The sequence below is a fragment of the Leptonotus elevatus genome, chromosome 12 (genome assembly GCF_054856555.1).
Source record: "Leptonotus elevatus isolate MCC_2025b chromosome 12, RoL_Lele_1.0, whole genome shotgun sequence".
Taxonomy (NCBI): domain Eukaryota; kingdom Metazoa; phylum Chordata; class Actinopteri; order Syngnathiformes; family Syngnathidae; genus Leptonotus; species Leptonotus elevatus.
The window spans coordinates 16,144,286-16,164,540 of record NC_141250.1 but is presented as its reverse complement, the minus strand read 5'-3'; the positions used below and the strand labels follow the sequence as shown (position 1 = coordinate 16,164,540).

The 20,255-nt window shown below is 40.7% G+C and overlaps 1 protein-coding gene across 1 annotated transcript in view; it reads left to right on the top strand.

Moving 5' to 3' along the window:
• Positions 1-5,264: 5,264 nt before the first annotated feature.
• LOC147164751 (E3 ubiquitin-protein ligase SH3RF3-like) overlaps positions 5,265-20,255 on the top strand; it is an 80,766-nt gene continuing 65,775 nt past the window's right edge. Inside the window, exon 1 of the mRNA XM_086091834.1 lies at positions 5,265-5,939. Coding sequence (XP_085947960.1) covers positions 5,550-5,939 — 390 coding nt within the window. The 5' untranslated portion in view covers positions 5,265-5,549. The remainder of the gene's footprint in view (positions 5,940-20,255) is intronic.

The following is a 20,255-nucleotide window of genomic DNA, read 5'->3' as shown; positions in this document are numbered from 1 at the left end:
GCAGGTCCTGACTCAAGTGTGCCCTCTAGTGTCCACAAACATAATAACCAGACAATTATGGAAACATTTGGAGCATTTGTGGCAACTACACTCTTTGTATTCAATAGTAACATAACTCAGTGCACTAATAAAATGACTGTCTGGTATGTTTTGTTTGTTTCACTAAAAGTAACACTTTTGTCCTATTAGTACACATAAGCCTTCTTAGTAAACTAGTTTGTTGAACTACTAGCCCAACTAGTAGGCATACGTCATGCACTAGTATCCTCCCGGTCCCTACAACTAGCACAAAAATGCCTACTAATAGTTTTTCTCTTGTAGCTGTTTTATGATCAGGAACTAGGAAAATGCTATATTGGTGTATATATATATATGGCTTTCTTTTAAATTATGTATTTTTTTGGGGTGAATTTTATGTATCAAAAGTAGTAGTGGTATGGGTGACTACTCAAGAGCTGAGTACTCGTACTGGTGTCGATCCTAAAAAGAAGTGTTATTGAACATCCCGAAATAAAAGTTTCTAGTAAACTGTATTGCCTTACTAGTGATGACAAAGAGCATACTAGTACGTGGACCTGAAGTTGCATATCAAGGATATTGAAGAAAAAAAAGGCCCAAACTGTTTTCCATAGACAAAGACTTTCTTCTGAAGACAGACACGAATGGTAAATCACATCAGTGGAAATTATGCTTTGATTTTGTATGACTTGTCAATAGCTTCAGGTTCGAATCTCGACCCAGACCTCTCCTATGTTTGCATGTACTTCATGCTTGCAGCTTCCAGCAACTCTAAATTGTTTATATGTATACAAAAGGGGTGGAGGGAAGCGTTTGGTATTTCCCAAATAACTCAAGCATAATATGGAAGATAAATCTTTATTCTGGGGAACTCCCGTAGCCCATCACTTCCTCTATTCAGTCTCTTATTATAGGTGAGATGCTCCTGTTATTTCCAAGTTGGTGAACACAATCAAGAGTGGTAGATAAAGTTGGACATGTTAGAGACAGACAGCAGAAACCTTATTATATTTGGAAAGACAGAATCTATGAAAATGTGATTCAATCACCATGCATACACATGAATTGTCAACTTACAAATTCGTCAGCCTGAGAATTCAACTCACTCCTTCACAATTGGCACCAAAACCTCCTGATTTGGAGATTTTTTTTTAGGACACTTGAAGCTTTAACCTGAGGGGTTTGTCAGCTCCCAGAAAGCTGTCAGTGGTAATCCCGTCAATATTTGCTCCTCCGTTTCAGGTTTCAACAGGAAGCTTGGGTTTCTTTACAATAATGAGCCGTAAATTGACGTGTTCAATTGGAGTGCCATTTTTACACTTGCATAGCTGCAATGCTGGCAAAAATGTCACCAATGATTTTAATACGCACAGATAACTTATAATATACACACTTACCGTCTATAGCAAATTACTTGAATAAAACTATGAATTGGCGTTGTGTGCCTGTGATGTACACAGTCGGCTGTCTGAAAAGGCCCAAAGCTCGCTCTTGATCTCCCCTCCTTCCTCTCCATCGCGGCCCGTCTTCTCCGCCACAGGAAGGATGAGATAAAAGAGCTGCTTTGAAAACTCGGGGAGTCCTGTAATTACTTTGCGCTCCCCGTCTCCTTGTGTTTCTCTCTGACCATATTCTTGTCTCCTCACTTCTTATCTTTACTCTTTGGTGGTCATTCAATCCTTGTACTTCCACCCGTTTTGTTCCCCATTCAGACGGCATCCCTCACTTACTCACCTACTAGGTCTTCACTTTATCTTTCTTCTTCACATCCTCTTTCAACTTGCCATTTATGTTGAGCCAGGGGCTTCCTGATGGGGGGGGAAAATAGGAGGAGAGGGGAAGAGATTAGAGGAGATGAGAGGATAAATACAGGATGAAGAAATGATAAACAGGAAGAGTAATGCAATACAATGAAAACAACAAATGAACACAGCCACAAATCTGTATTCAGTATGATGGTAGAAGAGATAAATGGCAACACAAAAAGATTAAATGTGACTAGATAAGGGATGCTTATTGGGCATTTTAGGCGGAATTGACAATAACTAGAGCTGCAAGCAGCTATAAAAGGTGCTCGTGACTCGCAGTCCTGACTACGGTTCTTTATGGGGGATAATAATAATAATAATAATAATGCCTACAAAAACAATAGCTCCCAGCTGCTCAGGCCCTAATTAATATAATCCATCCATACACTTCAATCCAGGGTCAAACATTCTCTAATCCTTCAACCAAAATAAAAAAATAAAACAAAATAAATAACTCCCATCTGTACAAGTTTGCCCACTTTATACTTTCTTTGACCTTTTAGCACCCCTGTTAGCTTCCCTCACCCTCACACGTTTACTAACTATGCCATAACAAGGAAGAAAGACACGGTTTCCATGGTAACTGCTGCATCAGCTAACCTACTTTTGCATGCGCCGAGCCCACTGGTTGAGGAGGGGACTTGGATGCAACACACACACAACTTTCCATGTAATGAATATATGCTTATTGCAGTCATGAACAGAGTGCAAATAATGCTTAGGTCAAGTGAGGATGCCAATTGTCTAAGTTCTGTAATTGTTGTAATGGAGTAATGATGTTCAGGACATTTCATTGTGTTAGTTTATTGCAACAGTAAAACTAAATGTTGCATGCACGTGGTGTGCGAACTTGGAAAAAAATACTTGTCTTCTTATTCCTTGCCAGAACTTTAGCACATTTGGCTAAAGGCAATGCAATTAAAAGTGGTATTAGAGTGTATATGTTGGTATGTTAGTGCTGATTGTCTCAATATTTGTAATGCTGTCAGTCTGAGTATATAAATAGAGCTCGCAGTTGTCTGCAAAGTAAACCATTTTGCTTTTAATGACTACAGCATTTGTACAGAACGATGCGTGTGAATGTATATGTTAGCTTCCACAGACAATTTAATTGCCTTGGTTTCACCCCTGCTGCTCCAGAACGGCTTCTTATCACCTTAGCTTGTGCTTAAAGGGATTGCGGGGGATTTTCATCCAATAATCACTTTCGAGCACTTCTCGCTCTACCTTTTAATGCTCAATTATTGACTGTGGAAATGTATATAAAGCAGATGTAACACAAGACCTGGGTGATGATGATAAAAAACTGGGAGAGATGATGAATGGCTTGTTGCCAGCACTCGTGAGCGGAGGCATTTCAAAGGAGAGCTTGACGACATCACTCACATTCTCCTTCGACCAATATTCCACAGTATTGGTATGGGCTGCAAATAGAGCTTTAAGAAATGGCAGGTCCCTGCGGTTATAATGCAGCGGGACCCCGATTTCTAGTATTTGACCTTCATTTGCGTCTCAGACGGTCCCATTGCAGTTCAATCAGAATTTCATTTTAGCGCGAATACATGAAGTAAATCTAGTTGCAACCCTCCCTTCTATACAGTCATAAAGCCACCACATAAGGCACATCTGCACAAACTGTAGTGGAATAAGGCTCAGTTTTGATTGACAGTATCCAACAGGTATTTATTTAACAAGGATCAGACAATCAACCAACAATCAACTCGTCTTCATCACATTATTAACCAACAGTTAGTTCCGCACATTGCAAAACATTTTAACAACAGGCAAGCATGTTTCCTATTGTAAAGGCGCATAGTGGGGTACTAGTGCAAAACATGACATTTTATGCACGCACACACACACACACCCACCCCTCACCTTTTGCATAGGCGCTCTACCCTGAGCTTTTCATGGTGGGTGGCAATTAGTCCCCCTGCCCCTCACCGTGCAAAGTCACAGACTGACACACGGGGACGAGCACATGCACTCCTGATCCCTCCGGCGCTGAATGATTGCAAGAGTGGGGCAGGTCTGAACAGGTGGACAGGCAACATAGGCCCGCGTTCACAGCTGATACACACGCGAGTCGCGCACACACAACTGCATTTGGCTGCCAGTATTGTATTAGCAGATGGCTGTTATTTTGCAACCTGTCTAAACAACAACAAAATAGTGCAGATGTATTATAATAATAATACCAAACGACAGCGGATGAGAATGGAGGCAACATCAGGAGTGCCAGGGATTTGCAACCCCATGAAATATTTTGACAAATGTTCAATACCACTTTTTTTTTTCCCAGACTCATGCCAGTACTCAACTTTGGAGCTGTCCCCTAATACCAATATCAAGTACCAATGCTACTAGTTTTTTTTATACATAAAAATCCCCCCACCCCTCCCCAATAAAAAATTACAATAATATGTATCCCAACATAAAAATTTTCCTCAAAATTGCATGCAATTCCTAATTCTTAATGGTAGAACGGCTACGTAAGGGTGATCGATACTGGTCGTGAGTACCAATATCTTGAAATAAAGCCTGGTATCAGCTCAATACTGATTTTGTTCCTCTTTCAGTGATGGATCTTCAGAATTGTTACTGCCCCCCCCCCCCCCCCCCACCAAAAAAAATAGTTATTCAATGTCCTACTCGGTGTCACACTCTAATACTAAACAACTTCTTTACACTGTTTCTCATCTGTTATGGTAATCAGAGCGTTAGAGGTAAACAAGACAGTTTGACAGTTCACCGCTAGATGGCAGTAAAAGTCAAGTTTTCCACGAGAACTCAGCTGTGAGGTAGTTGCCCTCTGTGCAGGCACAAAATATCCAATAATTTTAGGAAATATGTATTTTTGTACAAAATAAAGAAACACAAAGAAGTATGGGTCATCTCTTACATTGATGACTGTCACTTAAAAGACCAAAACATTAATGAAATCCAAAACAGGAGCTGTTTTACAGCACAGTGAAGAAGACAATTCAACACACTACAAAACTGCGTTGGTTTCCACTTTGTTTTTTGTTTTTTTTATACAACTCTTGTAGGTTAGTATTATTGTTCTTAGCTTGTGCAAATGTAGCTACTTTGGCCGGTGTGTCTATTATCAACACACTTTTTGTGATACGCAACATTTTCTGCAGACTTAGGGGTTGTTAAATTGTTATTGTATTTTTGCCCAGATTGGTGTGAAGGAAGCTAATTAGAAAAGGGTGAGATACTATTTTTTTTAATTTATTTAAAAAATATATTATTTATGTTTCCCTCGCATACACAGTGAACGCTGGTTGATCGTTGCGATAACTTCACTCCATATTTAGTCATCGATCCTGTGTTGATTGACAAGTTTGTCTGGTCTCGGTGCTCATGATCGATTCGGCTAATATGCGCACGCGCCGCGCTTGCGATAAGTGCCGATGACGAGGATGAGGATGAGGATGGCGACGAGAGCGTGACCTCAGCGCCTCCAGCAGCAGCACAGCCGTGGGAGACGCGAAGAGGGAGGCGGACGGACACACGGCTGAGGGGAGGCACACAGACACACTGGAGACGACCCGGGGGAGGAAAGTGCACGACGACGCACGCGGGGCGTCCCTCGACCGCTTCCCGTCTGCTCGCCCCCCAGAATGTTCTGTGCTCGCGGTCCGCTCCTCCGTCACGAGAACCAGCAGCCACCACCGCCGCCGCCGCCGTCGCGGTTCCACGCAGCCTGAAGCCCAGATGATCACCCTCTCCGCCGACATGGACGAGTCTTCGTCGTTGCTGGATCTCTTGGAGTGCTCGGTGTGCCTGGAGCGCCTGGACACCACGGCCAAGGTGCTGCCGTGTCAGCACACCTTCTGCCGCCGCTGCCTGGAGAACATCGTCAGCTCCCGGAACGAGCTGCGTTGCCCGGAGTGTCGCATCCTGGTGGATTGCGGAGTGGACGACCTCCCGGCCAACATCCTGCTCGTTCGCTTGCTGGACGGCATTAAACAGCGGCCTCAGCGAGGCGGCAGGCAGCCCGTGGCCGGGGGCTCTCTGCAGGGCTGTGCAACCGGGATATCGGCGTCTCCCCCGGGCAGCGCCGTCAGAGAGCTGCCCGTCGCGACCCGGAGCTCTCCTGTCAAGGTATCTTATCCGCATCACTTTTTTGACCGCACTTTTCGAATTCATCGCACTTGCTTCACTTATTTCCATTCTGGCAACGACAACAGTGATGACAACATTGCTGTCTGCAGCTGCTGCTGCTGCAGTGCATCACTGGGTAACATTAGATCCACTGTGCAGATATTCTTTCAAGATCATGATTCTGTCCTGATTATCTCAGAGAGCGTGTAGCTCAAAACCGAGGATGGGGTTGCATGCTTTTTGTTTTCGAGTGGTGTGCATGTTCACATTTAGCATCCCCCGATTGTCTGATCATAGGGATGCATCCCAAACTTACCTGGTAACGACATGCTATGTTATATATAGGCAGCAGGAGACTGATCAGTTGTGCGCTCACGTGAACAGTACAATCGCACTGCAGATGACTCATCTGCTGAATAATGTGTGCTTTCCATCATCTCATTTCTTTTGTCTGTATTTTTGCTCTCACTTGGCATAGATGGCCTTTGAGTGTCAATCTTTAAAAGAACACTTTTATGAGCTCACTGGGTGAAAAAAAAATCCCGTCTATCTGCAGCGTAGACCAGGCATTGTTTGCAACGTTAGTTTTATCTTGCGGAGAACGGAACAGTTTGTGATAAACGAGCAGGTGTTTCCTCCGGGTCGAGAGTTGAATATCGGCACGCGAGCTGCATGACTTGATGATTTTCCCGCTGTCTAAAGCAGGTTGATCCAGCGACGTAGCCCATAAAGCCAATGTTAAATCAAAGGTCGCTCCAAGACAATTGTTTCCGCATTAGACCAGACGAGGAAGTGAACTCAAGAGCAGAAAATCACTGTCTTGTTTTGAGCTATGAGCGCCAAGGTGGAGTCCCACGGTGGCCATTTAATGCCTTTAGTGCTCCCCGCAGATGATGCTGTCAGAGTTTAATTTCCAGCATGTGCTTATGAACGCATCTTTTCCTGCTGCTTGGCTTCTAAAAAAAAAAAAAAACTCAATAAATATTTGGCGCCGCGAGTCAGTTTTAACCTCATGTTTTTCATGCACCTCAACCGTACAATATGCATTGTTGTCGACACTGAACTTGGGAACTCTTTTGTCTTTCACCAACAATGTGCAGTGTTTATTTCAGGCAGCGTGGGTTGTAGAAAACAATTGGAAAGCATGCTATGCAGTGTCGTTTATCTTCATTTATCCCTAAACCAAGCCAGTAATGCCCTACTTCTGAATCTTCTATGTGTCATGGCTCCTCTTTGTATATTTACTCATGTTAAAACGTGATGGGAGATGGCAGTAACAAACAGCAGGCAAGGGGACACTGCAGAGGCAAAAGTGTTGGGACACTTAGCAATTAATTACACAACTGTAACGTCCCTTTGGGAAGACTTTTTCATTTCTATGGGAATATTTCGTTTTTTTTGTTCATCCAGAAGAACATTTGTGAGGTCAGATGATACTGGACCTGATAGTGCTTGGATGATGATTAAGATCTGTGTTCTTGTCCATCCCAAATCTGTTTGTTGGGGTTGAGGTCAGGTCTTTTAAGTGTGTCTTTGGCACCTTGCTTTGTGTGCTGGGGAAGTTTTTCCATTTAATCCCACCACGATAGGTAAAACTGTGATATTGATTGACCACGTAAAAAAAAAAATCGAATTGTTTTGCCCCTCCCACACGCTATTAACGCATTTAAAAATTCAAAAACATATTTTTCAAAGTATTGCTTTGTGCCTGTTCTAGAAAGCAAAGTGTGCTTACGTCAAAGTTTACTGTTGTCACTCCCAGTTGAAGTTTACACATAAAACAAAATAAAGTTAAATATTGTATATTTAAACACTAAGATATTTATTGAACCATATTATTAGTGCAGTGGTGTCCAAACTACATCCTGGGGGCCATTTGCAACCCTCAGCATATATAAAGAATAACTTGAACCCAGACTGCAACCCTATTGGGCGCGGGTGCTGAAAAATAGAGCTTATAGAGCTTTTTACAACCAACATAGTAAAATGTGGGTTTATATTTTTACTCCATTTTCTGCTTTCTGTGTTAAGGTCTGAGTTGCGAACATATCACATTTATGATTAACATGAAGTAAACACGATATGCTATATTTAATGTTTATTAGCGTTTTTTGAAGATTTTTTTTTTTTAATCAGTCAATCAAAAGCTAACTTAATACTATGGTATAATGTGAAATGCCATAGGGCAAAAAAAAAAAAAAATGCATAAATAGTATGCTAATTCTAAACTTTAAAACAACTGCTATTTTAGCTACTATACACGACTATTACTGCTTACTTTTCTTCTTCTTCTGCTATTAATTACATGCTGCATCTCTTCTAGCAGACTTCCGTGCTGCCCAACATGTTGCAGTGCGACGTGATAGTCTACTAAAAACCCCCATAATTGCTTAAAAATGGGAGTTATTGAGGGGGGGGGGGTAATGAAACATGTGATAGCGGGTGTTCAGTGTCATGAACTGCAAGTCTGTGTTTGCTGTCAGCACTTATACAAATTCCCAGGAAAGACTGAGGCGTTATGAATAATTAGGCTAATAAACACAACCCCCTCCCATCCATGCACTTACTTACACGCGCTCTCTTTTCCAATAAGACTTATCTGGCAAGCTGACCATTGATTGAAGCAGCGGAGTGATTCAGAGTGACGAAGTGTGGTGGCAGTGAGCTGCCGGTGGCTTTTATGGCAATGAAATGCAATTCAAACCTTCGGTGACATTTCCACTAACACTTAAACACCCCATTTTCCGTTCATTCAATATTCCTAACCTTCGGGACAGGTGCGCGTGTGCGTGTTGATAGAAAGATATTTGCTGACTTAAGCTGTGAAACGCAACTCCTGGAAGCGGGAGTGTGCAATAAGTTTGAATTGGCGGAGTATGGCTAAATGTAACGAATGGCTGACGTCATCAATAAATCAATCAGTTCTCCGCCACACACGCCAAAAAAAATGTACACACATTGCACAGGGTTGTGACCGGCCTGTGTTTGCTTTAGGCACCCATTGAAAGACCACTCGACTGTGTGTGTGTGTATGTGTGTGTGTGTGTGTGTGTCACACACACACACACACACATACACACACACAAGCCATTACGAGCCGCAATCCCCCTGTAGCCGCTTTGCCCAAGTCTCCTCCGGGCTCCCCAGAGAGCAATGCTCCATGATAAAAGTGAGAATTAATCTCCTCCGCAGGGTACGGGGGCCGGCGTGCCCCCCCCCCCCCCCTCCATCGCACACAAAGAACACCGGTCCTCACAAAGGACTCAAATCTGACATGACACTCACACACGCTATTATCGAGGGTGTCAAATGGGTCAAAAAGGAACACTACTTCAAGTGGTGAGGAGTGTAAATAAGGTGTTGCTATGGAACTTGGAGAGAAGGCAGAAATGCTGAGTCTGCAGCCAGCCCAGCGTTTTTAATGCTGTCTGGGCTTTGACCAAGAGGACTTTGTCAAGATTGATGAATTCCTTGCGCACTTGAAACATGGAAGCGAGCCGCTGCAAGAAAAGCCTTTGCTGTACCTGCTGCAGTTAAAAATAAGAAATAAGATGACTTTTGGCTGCGCATCAAACCAGATCACTTACTGTTTTTGTCTCGGTTTTCTTTTTTAGCGGAGCTCTGAGGCTTTAGTAAACCAGTGTGTGTGCGTGTGTTGATTTTTAGCATGAGCTTCTTCTTTTTTCTGATGACCAAACTTGTCAAATTGATTGCAGATTATTAACATTTAATGGCCTTTAACAGATTATTAACATTTAATGGCCTTTAAATACAAGCTCTTAATTTGGTAGAATATTGCTGTTGCTGAGACAGCAGCGTAATGCTTTAATGCTTCTGTTCTCAAAATTTGTGCTCCAATATGGTTCCTCTTAAAGGGGACGTCAACCATAAACATTTATTGAGAATAATATTATATGCGACCTCATTAGTCTAAACATGACATTCTGATTAATATTACATTTATGGAATATGAATTATGCAGCAAAATCCAGCCGTTTTTTAATCCATCTCAGGGGGCGGCCATTTTGCCACTTGCTGTTGACTGAAATTGACATCACAGCTGGTCAGGACTCAGGCAACGACCAATCACAGCTCACCTGTTTTCTGAAGCTGAGCTGTGACAAGTTGTTATCTGAGACCTGATCAACTGTGATGTCATTTTCACTCGACAGCAAGTGGCAAAATGGCCGCCTACTGATATTGGGGGGAAAACACTGGCTTCACCAAAAGGAAATGATCAGGCCTAATAATAAGTCTATGAATGTGCTTTCTTTGTAAGTAAGAGTCATCTCATATGGGCCTCCATCTTTGACCCCCTCCCACCCCTCTTTGTCCGCTCTGTTCCACTCACGCAGCACTGTCCTGTCCATACGGATCTGCAAACTGGACAGGTAATGGATTGATGGATGCAGGCAAGGTGGTGGTCAAGGGCAGTTTAGAGTTTGATATGTAGAATGAAATGAAAGGTGGGTTTTCTTTTCCGTGTGTCCGCATACACAGAATGGGCACTAAGGCCTAAACAAGCTTTGGAGTTTGACTGTGATTCCCACGGGTGTATATGGGGGGAATCTCATCAATTCCGTCCCCCAGTCAAACAAATTCACACACGCACACACACACATAGACGTTAGGTTAAAGGTCAACCCCCTCACTTGTGGGGCAGTTGTTGTTATGGAAAAGAGGGTGAGATGTCAGTGGTCGCCGGTCAGGCCCCCGCATTTCACTGGTGGCATTTAAAACACTATTAAGGAGTGTACCGTAAACTAGGCAACATGTCTGTTTGAATATTACATTTGACTATTGTATGTTCTTGAATAAGCCGCAATGAACAAAAGTTAACCAGCAAACATGTCCGCGACGTTGCTTTTAATGGATTTAAAGTCAGGCGTGAATTGACATCGTGCTTTTAATGAAATCAGCGAACCGACACGTAATGCTTGTTAAACGTCTTCTGTTGGGAGCAGCGGACAATTGTTTGAGCTCAATAGTGGGATTTAAATGCTAATTATAATTCAGGAAATATGTCTTAACTTTTCTTGACAGGTGTCAGGTGAGTACTTTTTTCTCCACATAATATTCGAGTCGCAAAGGTTGCCAATTGGGCTGAAAATGATTTGATCTTAATTAATAGCTGCTTTATCAGTATAATTGGTATGAGACAATAATTGATGGTTCTGCAGTAACCAGTAAAGGGGGGGGGGGGTAGGGGGGGTCCAGTCCTCATAGGTAAGATGTTTAATCGAGAGGAGGCTATTTGCTAGGGGTGTTAGAAAAAAATTGATTCGGCAATATATCGCGATATTACAGCGCGCAATTCTCGAATCGATTCAATATGCGGCCGAATCAATTTTTTATGGGAATATTCAACAAAATGTCTTACTTAGGGTTAGGATTTACACATTAAGCATGAAAGAATGTTATATTAATGGAACATTAAGCGTTAATATTTTATTTCAGTGCTGTTCAAACATGAAACAGACTGCAACCTGAATTTTCTGATAAATAAATAAATGTTCATACAAATCTTACAGTGTACATGTACAAGTTTACTGATGAGTACTTTCTAAATTTGAGTGTAAAAAAATCTCAATAATCAATTTATAGATTCGGGATTAATCGGTATCGAATCGAATCGTGACCTATGAATCGTGATACGAATCGAATCTCCAGGTACGAGGCAATTCACACCCCTACTAATTATGCATGTCCCGACTTTCATCATACACAAACTGTTTATTTACATTTTATTGATGTTACAAGAGAGTGCATTTTGATCTGGTAAAGATGTTCGCGCTTTTTTTTTTTTCTCCCTAAGACGACATTTTCATCCGTTGTCGTGATTGGTCAAAACAAACGTGCACAAGATGCCGTATCGTCCAATCAGCTCCAAGTACGGTACAGCAAGTCCCTCCTTTCCCGAACGGATCTGCCAAGTGAAGTTCCAGATTGATCATGTGAAGAAACTCCCTTTGAGTGAATCACAATGATCAATCTGGCTTGTGAGGTTACATATGACGAGTCATCGTTTTATACTGTAGCTCATCTGCAAAAAAAATGGAGCAGTTCTCTTGGGGGGAGCCATTTGCGGGATTCTCCCGAAGTAAGCGCAGGTGTGTGCTGTGCTTACACGTTAATATGTCACAGCTCCTTCGATCCTCGTCCTCCTCGGCTTCTCGACATGTTGAAATGTGCCCGCCGGCCACTTTAAACCAGGCGGGAAACAGAAACTTGGCCAGAGTAGTGACGAAAGAAGAAGAAAGAAATGGGCGCGCGCACGCACACACATTTGAAGAGAAGTGGGATACGCGGCAATGAATACAGGTCTCTCTCTCTCTTCACCGACCCGCTGTTCACTCTCACGGCTCTCCAATTCAATCCGTCACCACCAATACGTTTTGGCTCTTTGTGAAATCAGTCTTCTACGAACCCCCCCCCATTTCGCCCGTGGGACCGATTGAACTCCCCATGGTTGTTCAGCTTCTTTTCACAAAACATTTTTCTTCACAATTCACGATAAGTTCTTGCTAAAATGAGTCGATTGAGGCGACATGAACTTGCATTGAATAGAAGATTAAATATGAACAACATGCTTTTAAAAACAGTTTAGCGTTCGGGGGGGGGGGGGGGTGTTGGGGTCAACTTAAGAACACCCCAGGTTATTTTGGGACACTGTGATCCGCGGCATTCATGGCCGCAGTACAGCCGCGGTCGTCTTTCCGCTCTGACGCCAAAACATCCATCTGCTGGATCTGTATGAGTCATTTGCTACAGTGTACGTGTTAGCGCTCCTAAGTATGTTGGTGGTATGTGCTTGTGCGTAAAACATATTCAGCGTAAGATATATGCACGTATGCTAGTCCGCTATGTGAATAAATGACTGTGTGTGGTATGTTGTTATTACGGGATTATGTAAACAACCAAAAAGTTCAAATGTGCATTTTTTTTTTTTCGACTGAAAATGATGAGAACATAGGTCAAGTTTCTTTCTTTTTTTTTTTGCACATGTTGCACTGTTTATTCGTGTGATTAAGTGTTTCTTTAACACTCAGAGACAGAAGACGCATTACCAAAGACTTGTTGCCATGGCAACATAGACAGATCAGTCTGGCGCTCAAATTCACATCACATGGCAATTGGGCTTTTAATAATGTAAGATGGAATATTTAGATGCCTCAATAAACAGTATCAAAACCGTGAAATGTTTTAAATATTAAAGCTTGCTTGCCACGTGATGATTACGTGTTTTTATGACGATCAATAAAACCAGCAGTTGTTTATGTCACGCATTGTATTGGCTTGGAACCCAACGTTACTTAATTTTATTTTATTTTTTTATCCCAATGACTGTTGAAAATATGAAAAACAAACTTATACTAATATCTGCAGAAATTGCATGGAAAAAAATAATTTCAGTAAGATTATAATCCATTTCCTGATATGATAATCAGTTGGTATACATGTATATCACTCATCATAATGGCCATGGATATATTTAGAGTCGGAGGTGGGATTCAAACCTGCAACCTCTTGGTTACTGGACAATGCACTTTACCAACTGCGCCACTGAGCAATGTCAGACAGGTGCTAATGATGATATTGATCATTTGTACGTATGGCAGTGGGAGTGGAAAGTGGGACTTGGAAAATTTTAAATTTTTGTCCCATTGAAAATGAACATTGGAGGCTGATGTCTGTGGAATCTCACTCTGCTTCCTCTATCCTTCCTTCCTTTCCTCAGTCTTTCCTTTGGTCTCTCGAGGTCTCCCTAATTTGTTGGAATTTAGATGTTTCTGGGGTTGGTGAAAGATTCTGGTGGGTAGTAGGTGACGTCTGGTCGGTGCTGGATTTCACTTTTCTTTCTTTGATCCTTCCTCGGGTCTCCTGACAACTTCACGACTTTAGCTGGATTCGGAAGTATTCGGTCACATATGCACACGCACAGCCGCACACGCACATACTCACGCACATTCAAAAAGAAAAAAGAAAAAGAAAAAAAGAGAGAGCGCAATGATGATGACACGTCGAATCGGTAAGATTACCGAATGAACAATACTGAGCTCTCTCAGAAAAAGAAAAGAAAATGAACGGGGGAAATTTTATACTTAACGTTAAATTGTGCGAATACCCGAAATCTGCGTTGAACACGTACGTGTCCATGACTCATTCTTATCAAACTTAACTCATTCACTGCCATTGACGGCTATAGACGTCAAAAATTCATTTGAACTATTTCTATTAGTTTAAAATGTTTTCCCACTTTTGTTAACAAGAGTATGAAAACCTAGATTTTTTTTTATTGTATTAGAACAGATATAAAATTTGTGATTAATCGTGAGTTAACTAGTGAAGTCATGCGATTAATTACGATTACAATTTTTAATCGCCTGGCGCCCCTTAATTTTTAATAAAAAAAGATTATTAAAAATTATTATTTTTTTGTTTGTTTAAAAGAAAATATTATAAAAAATTAGGGGCGCCAGGCGATTACAATGTGTAATCGTAATTAATCGCATGACTTCACAAATTTTATATCTGTTCTAAATGTACAAAAAAAATCTAGGTTTTCATACTCTTGTTAACAAAAATGGAAAAAATAATTTTTAACTAATAGAAATAGTTAAAATGATTTTTTTTTTTAAAGTCTCTAGCTGTCAATGGCAGTGAATGACTTAAAGACACAAAACGCCTTCTCCTTTCCAGTGAACGGCATTATCAGTAAATACCAACGCACCACGCGAAAAATAAAAACATTGAAAAACATTTTTTTATGCAATCTTACTGTAGTGCTATTGTCAGACAGCTGACAACTCTTTCTGCAGTCATATCCAATGCTACTCTTAAAAACACCACCACGGATTCAACATTGTGCACAATTTCCTGCAAGAGACGTTTTGAAAGAGGATAACAATGCATCAGCCTGTCAGTCAGAAAGTCTTTTGTACTCACACAGCACAGCATCCCAACAGGAAATCACACAGTCAAATTGGTTCAACTGATCATTGTCTAAAAAAAAAGGCATCAAAGATACACAACCTGCAGTTACACCGCCGATTGTTCCGGCATGAAAGACACTGAACTGATTGGTCTCAATTGTATTGTGTATTTGCGAGTGAAATCATGAAGAACGCATGCAGTGTTTGTACAAAAGGAACAGATAAAAAGCTGTATACTGTAGCTCTGTTGGTTAGTGACTTTTTCTTTTGTCCTGGCTGACTCATATTCTACGCGTGTGCGGCGGACAGAGTTGTTACAGTTATTATGTTGTTAATACCTTTGGGAATCAATCACTGGCACTCTTTCTACCTTTCTTGATCTATTTCTCATTGATTCTTTTTTTTTTTTGTCTCCATCTAGCAGCGAGGCCGACTTGCACGCCCTGTAACATATTTGAATTACTTTATGAGAAGTCTCACATGTTGGGGATTTTCGTTGATAAGACAAAGCGAAGTTGCCCTGCGCTTCAACTGATCAAAACGCACACAAGAACAGCCAATCAGACAAGTTGATTGAATAATCGATAGATTCATCGATTCTAAAAAAATATTCAACAGTGACACAGCACTAGTGTCAGCGTTCTACGTATTCATCCAACAGATACCAGTGTTGACAGTCCTCAAACTTAAAAAGAAGTGCCATCTGAATACTAAAGAATCCTTCGCCACCACTGTGCGTCACTGTCATGTGTCATTTCTCCTTTCTTCCGCTTCTCCCTCATCGCTCCCATCTTTTTTGTCTGAGTGCTGCTTGTGCCTTCCGAGAGCGACTTGGAGCAAATGGTTGCGGTCGTTTTGCTACTCAACTCGCTATTCATTCCCTTCATGGGTCCTCAGACAGCTGGCTGAAGGCCCGACTCATCTCAGGCTTCCTCTACCGGGTCCTGCCAGCTCGATTAAAGCACCACAGGTCATCAAGCCGTTGATCTGGCACCAGCGACGTATCGCATTGGGAAACCTCTTAGTTTGCCCAAAGTCCAATATCTGTGTCTTTTTTTAGAAAGTGCAAGCAACTTTTAGGTTAGTCCTTAGCTTGTTATTCTCTTTTTCTAAGCACTCTTTAGCCCCAAAAATATACAGACCCACCTGCAATTGGTAAAAGTAGCCAATATAGAGCGCACCGACACATATAAATTAGGGGTGTGTCAAAAAATCGATTCTCTTTTAGCACGATTCAGAATGGATTTTAAATGTCCCAAAATAGATTTTATTTAAATTATTTTATACTGTCTTGCCTTTGTCTGTGTGTGCCTTTATTTGGAGCGCTGTTCATGTTGTACCTGGTTTGGCCACTGAGGGGCAGTGTGGTTCCATGCGGTCTAATACACTGTTAAGTTGTAGCCACATTAGAGAGTAGAAGGAAAAAGTCAGGATCAAGTTATTCCAATAAAAGTTGTTGTTTTTTTCCAGCGTGGAGCCGTTCTTTTGAGTGATAAAAGTGCCGCGAGTGGCGCGCTAATTAGCATTAGCGAGTCAGACTGGAGTAGATAATTCCTTGCACATCTATAGATTGAAGCAAAAATCATTGTTAATCAAATAATTTTGAATCAAAAATTGTTCTTAATTGAAAATCGATTCTGAAAAGTCGGAATCGAATCGTGAGACATTCAAAGATTCCCACCCCTAATATAAATGCATTTGAACATGCAAAAACCCAATTTCTAACCAGGCCATTAGTCCATGTAAAGGATTATTTGACAGGGTGCCGCCATTTTGAAATTTTTGATTTCAATGAAATCTATACAGCACTGCGACTATTTGCACTTTTGGTGTTTCTGGGTATTTCTTTGGACCAAATGGCTGTTATCATGCTTAAAATTATGGGTGTCAAAATTATCACGTTAACTTAAAGTGCCTTTAACGGCACACATTTTTTTAACGCTCGATTAAAGACCGCCCCCTTATTTGGAAAGCCTCCACTGAAGGGAATTCCAATCACGACGCAGCAGAAACGTCCACGTCAAAATTACCCAATAGAAATGCACTCTTGATATGAAAAGAAAAATGCACTGAGTTGTCACCATTGGCTTACAAATGCAATTATGCCATCTAGTGGCCAAAAAATGACAAACACAAATCAATGTCAAACTCAGTACAATACCTATTTTTAATTTTTAATTACTGATTCAATGGCTAAAAAACATATTTCTATTAGGTTAACATTTCTTCACACTTTTATGTTAACAAGAGTATGAAAAATCATGAGTTAATTATTGAAGTCATGCGATTAACTACCATTAAAAATTTCACTCGACTGACACCTGTACTTAAAACGATCATTGCATTTTCCCGCCATTTTGATTTTCAATTCACCAATTCAATTTGATGACAGATATGACATCATAGTACAATATTTGATGGCCTTTCCCTTTTAGAGAAAAAAACAACAACCTCAATGCTCTTCGAACATTTTCTGGATATTGGCGAACGTTCCATAGATTTAACAGATTCACTTCCAGGCTTATTTAAAAATTTGAAATGGTACGTTTGTCTTCCACTCCGTTCACAACTGTCATCCAGGGATTTGAATTTGTGACAGATGAATTCATAAATTACACTGACGCTCTCTAAGACTTGTAACATGTCACAGCGTATCACACTTCTGTGGAATAGAGAAATTGCTTCCACTTAACCATTGAAACATTTTTATTCCGCGTTAATTGTATGTTTGAAAAAAAATAATTTAAAAAATCTACTTCCTGAGGTCTATTTTTTCTGTCATACATTTGATTAATTTTTTTTACACTCCATAATAAGTTTTAGTTGATCCATTGTGTCCCAGTTCCAACTCTCATGCAAGTCCCAGAACATTTGTTTCATGTAATCAAGGCTAAAATATGACTGTGGGCTTAAACTAAGTTTTATTCCAGTCTTCAAAGATGCTGGCTATAGTTGTGATGGCAGCATTAATCAAGCGGGTGGAAATGTTCAGGAGAGCCACAGGAGATATAGACGCTGTCGTAAAACTGGGACAGTGTCAGACCCCGCGGCCGTGGCTTTCCCTTTTTCCTCTCCGAAAATATTTTTTTTTTTCATACATTAACCCCATTTCTGTCCTTATCAACTCGGCTTTTTTTTTTTTTTTTTTTTTACACCGAAGCCTCCGCGGCTCCCCTCAACCGCCGCGCCGCTCGTTATCTCCGCTCTGTTCGAATCCATTGTGTGTGTTTTTGTGAAAGACAAGAAAGGAACCTGTCCTATCAAAGTGATTTACAAATGACGTCGGGGCTATAGAGGAAACGCACAATGGCGCGAGCTGCTGTGAAACCACTTTTGAAAGCTTCCTTGGTCGCACTTCGACTGCAAAAGGCACCTAAATATAAGTAGGCGGTTCGAATATCGTGGCTTAAATGTGTCTGTCAACACAGATTAACATGATGAGATTCGGGTATGATTTAAGCTCTTAAAACTGTTGTCTTGGAAACACTTTTGAGTCTACGATTAGCTTTTTTATTCTTTTTTTTTTTTTTTTTTTGTAAAGCTTTGTAAAATAGATAAATGTTGGAAGTAATCCTAATATGCACAAAATATGATAAACTATTACCTTTTATTTCCAAATAAAAAATCGAAACTATACAGGAAGCAACACAAATGATATTAATAATGACATTTTTTTCCCCCCTGTTTATAGTTAAATGCCATCTCCATTATTGTGATTAATGACATTATTTAGGGCAGGCACACGGGCAACCGGCAAGCCACGTGTTTCCGCGAGCTGGTGGATGCCGTGCGAATTAGGTCCAACTTGTAATGATCAGTGACAGCGGGAGATGGAAACAGCTGGAAATTGCTGTCTTTTGATGACGCTAGCAAGGTCGCACATAAAGACGTCATTACGTTTAATACTGTTGAAGAGTTTGTTCTGTTCATTCACGTAAATGGAGGATGTCTTGAAAAATTGAAACTGGAATAAGTGTATCAAAGAAAAATCTAGACCATGTACAGTAATAAGCCCTGACATTAATTTTGGGGGTTTTGTATTGGCAACTTTTGTGGTATGATACCAGGAGAGAGCGGGCAAGGGAAGCCATTTTGTGAAGGGGACAAACCGACAAAATGAGGACACTCACAAGGAGTTGCAGTGAGACAAATGAAGCTAACCCACAGACTAACTGGCCAAGTTCACTAGGCCACACCCCTTAAAAGCACACATACGCTCTAAAAACAGTCCAAAATATCCTGATTATGGATTTTTTTTTTTTAATGGACCGATCCACTTTATGGGTCAATTTGACCCAACTTTCTGGGTTATTTTATACAAAATGACCCCATTTTTTTTTACCCATTGTTCTTGTGACTTTCAGCTTATCCTAATTTATAATAATTGGACTTGTGACGTAGTTATTAATATATTATAAATGCAAAATTAAAGCCGGTGAACGAATTTGATTTCATGTGTACAACAAAATGTCATCCTTTGACATTTGCAACCAATCAACACTTCCTACTGCAATTTATTTGCAGAACCATTTTCTTCCCAAGCTACTTCAGACTTAACGTTGTAAAAATGCCACACAGGGTAGCTACCGTACCGTAGCAGCCCACTCACAGCGCTAATGAAAATGTGTGATCTTGTCGCCCCTTTGTCAGCCTGCAACTCTACGTAACACTTTTGACGTAATTTACACCTTGACAAAATCTGCGTCATTGGGTTTCACACTGCTTGATTATGTGAATCATCCACTATTCAACTCATTCATTAACATAACATTTAATGTGTGATTTGATATATTAATGACACACTACTTACTAGTCAACCAGTTAATTGACTAATTCACTGCTAGCACGGCTTCCATATTACCAGCCATTTTAAAGCCTTTGGTTCTCTAATAATCAGCAGTAGAACGTGGGTTTGGTTTCACACAAAAACACGTTTCTGGCCAACAAGAGGGGAAAACAAGTTTTTTTGTGACAGTAATTATGTCAAGCAGAACATAACTATTATTTACAGATTTGCAACACGCCTTGAGCAGTAGCAGTGTCAGTGGCTTTTTCGCATGCCGTTCATCTTACGGCAACAGATAGTTTATTGGTGCTAGGACTGTCAGTCAATTAAAAATTTTAAATCATAATTAATCGCATGGTTTCAGCTATTAACTCATGATTAATCGCACATTTTATAACTGTTCAAAATGTACAATAAAATATTTGTTCAAGTATTTCCATACTCATAAACATACATAAACATAACATAAATGTTGAAAAATATGTAAACCCGATACAAATATGGTTGTATCTTTTAGTTCTTTGATACAGTCATTTCATAAAAATTCATCAAGTTATTTGAAATTAAAAAAAGATGTACAGTAAACAGGAATGTGAA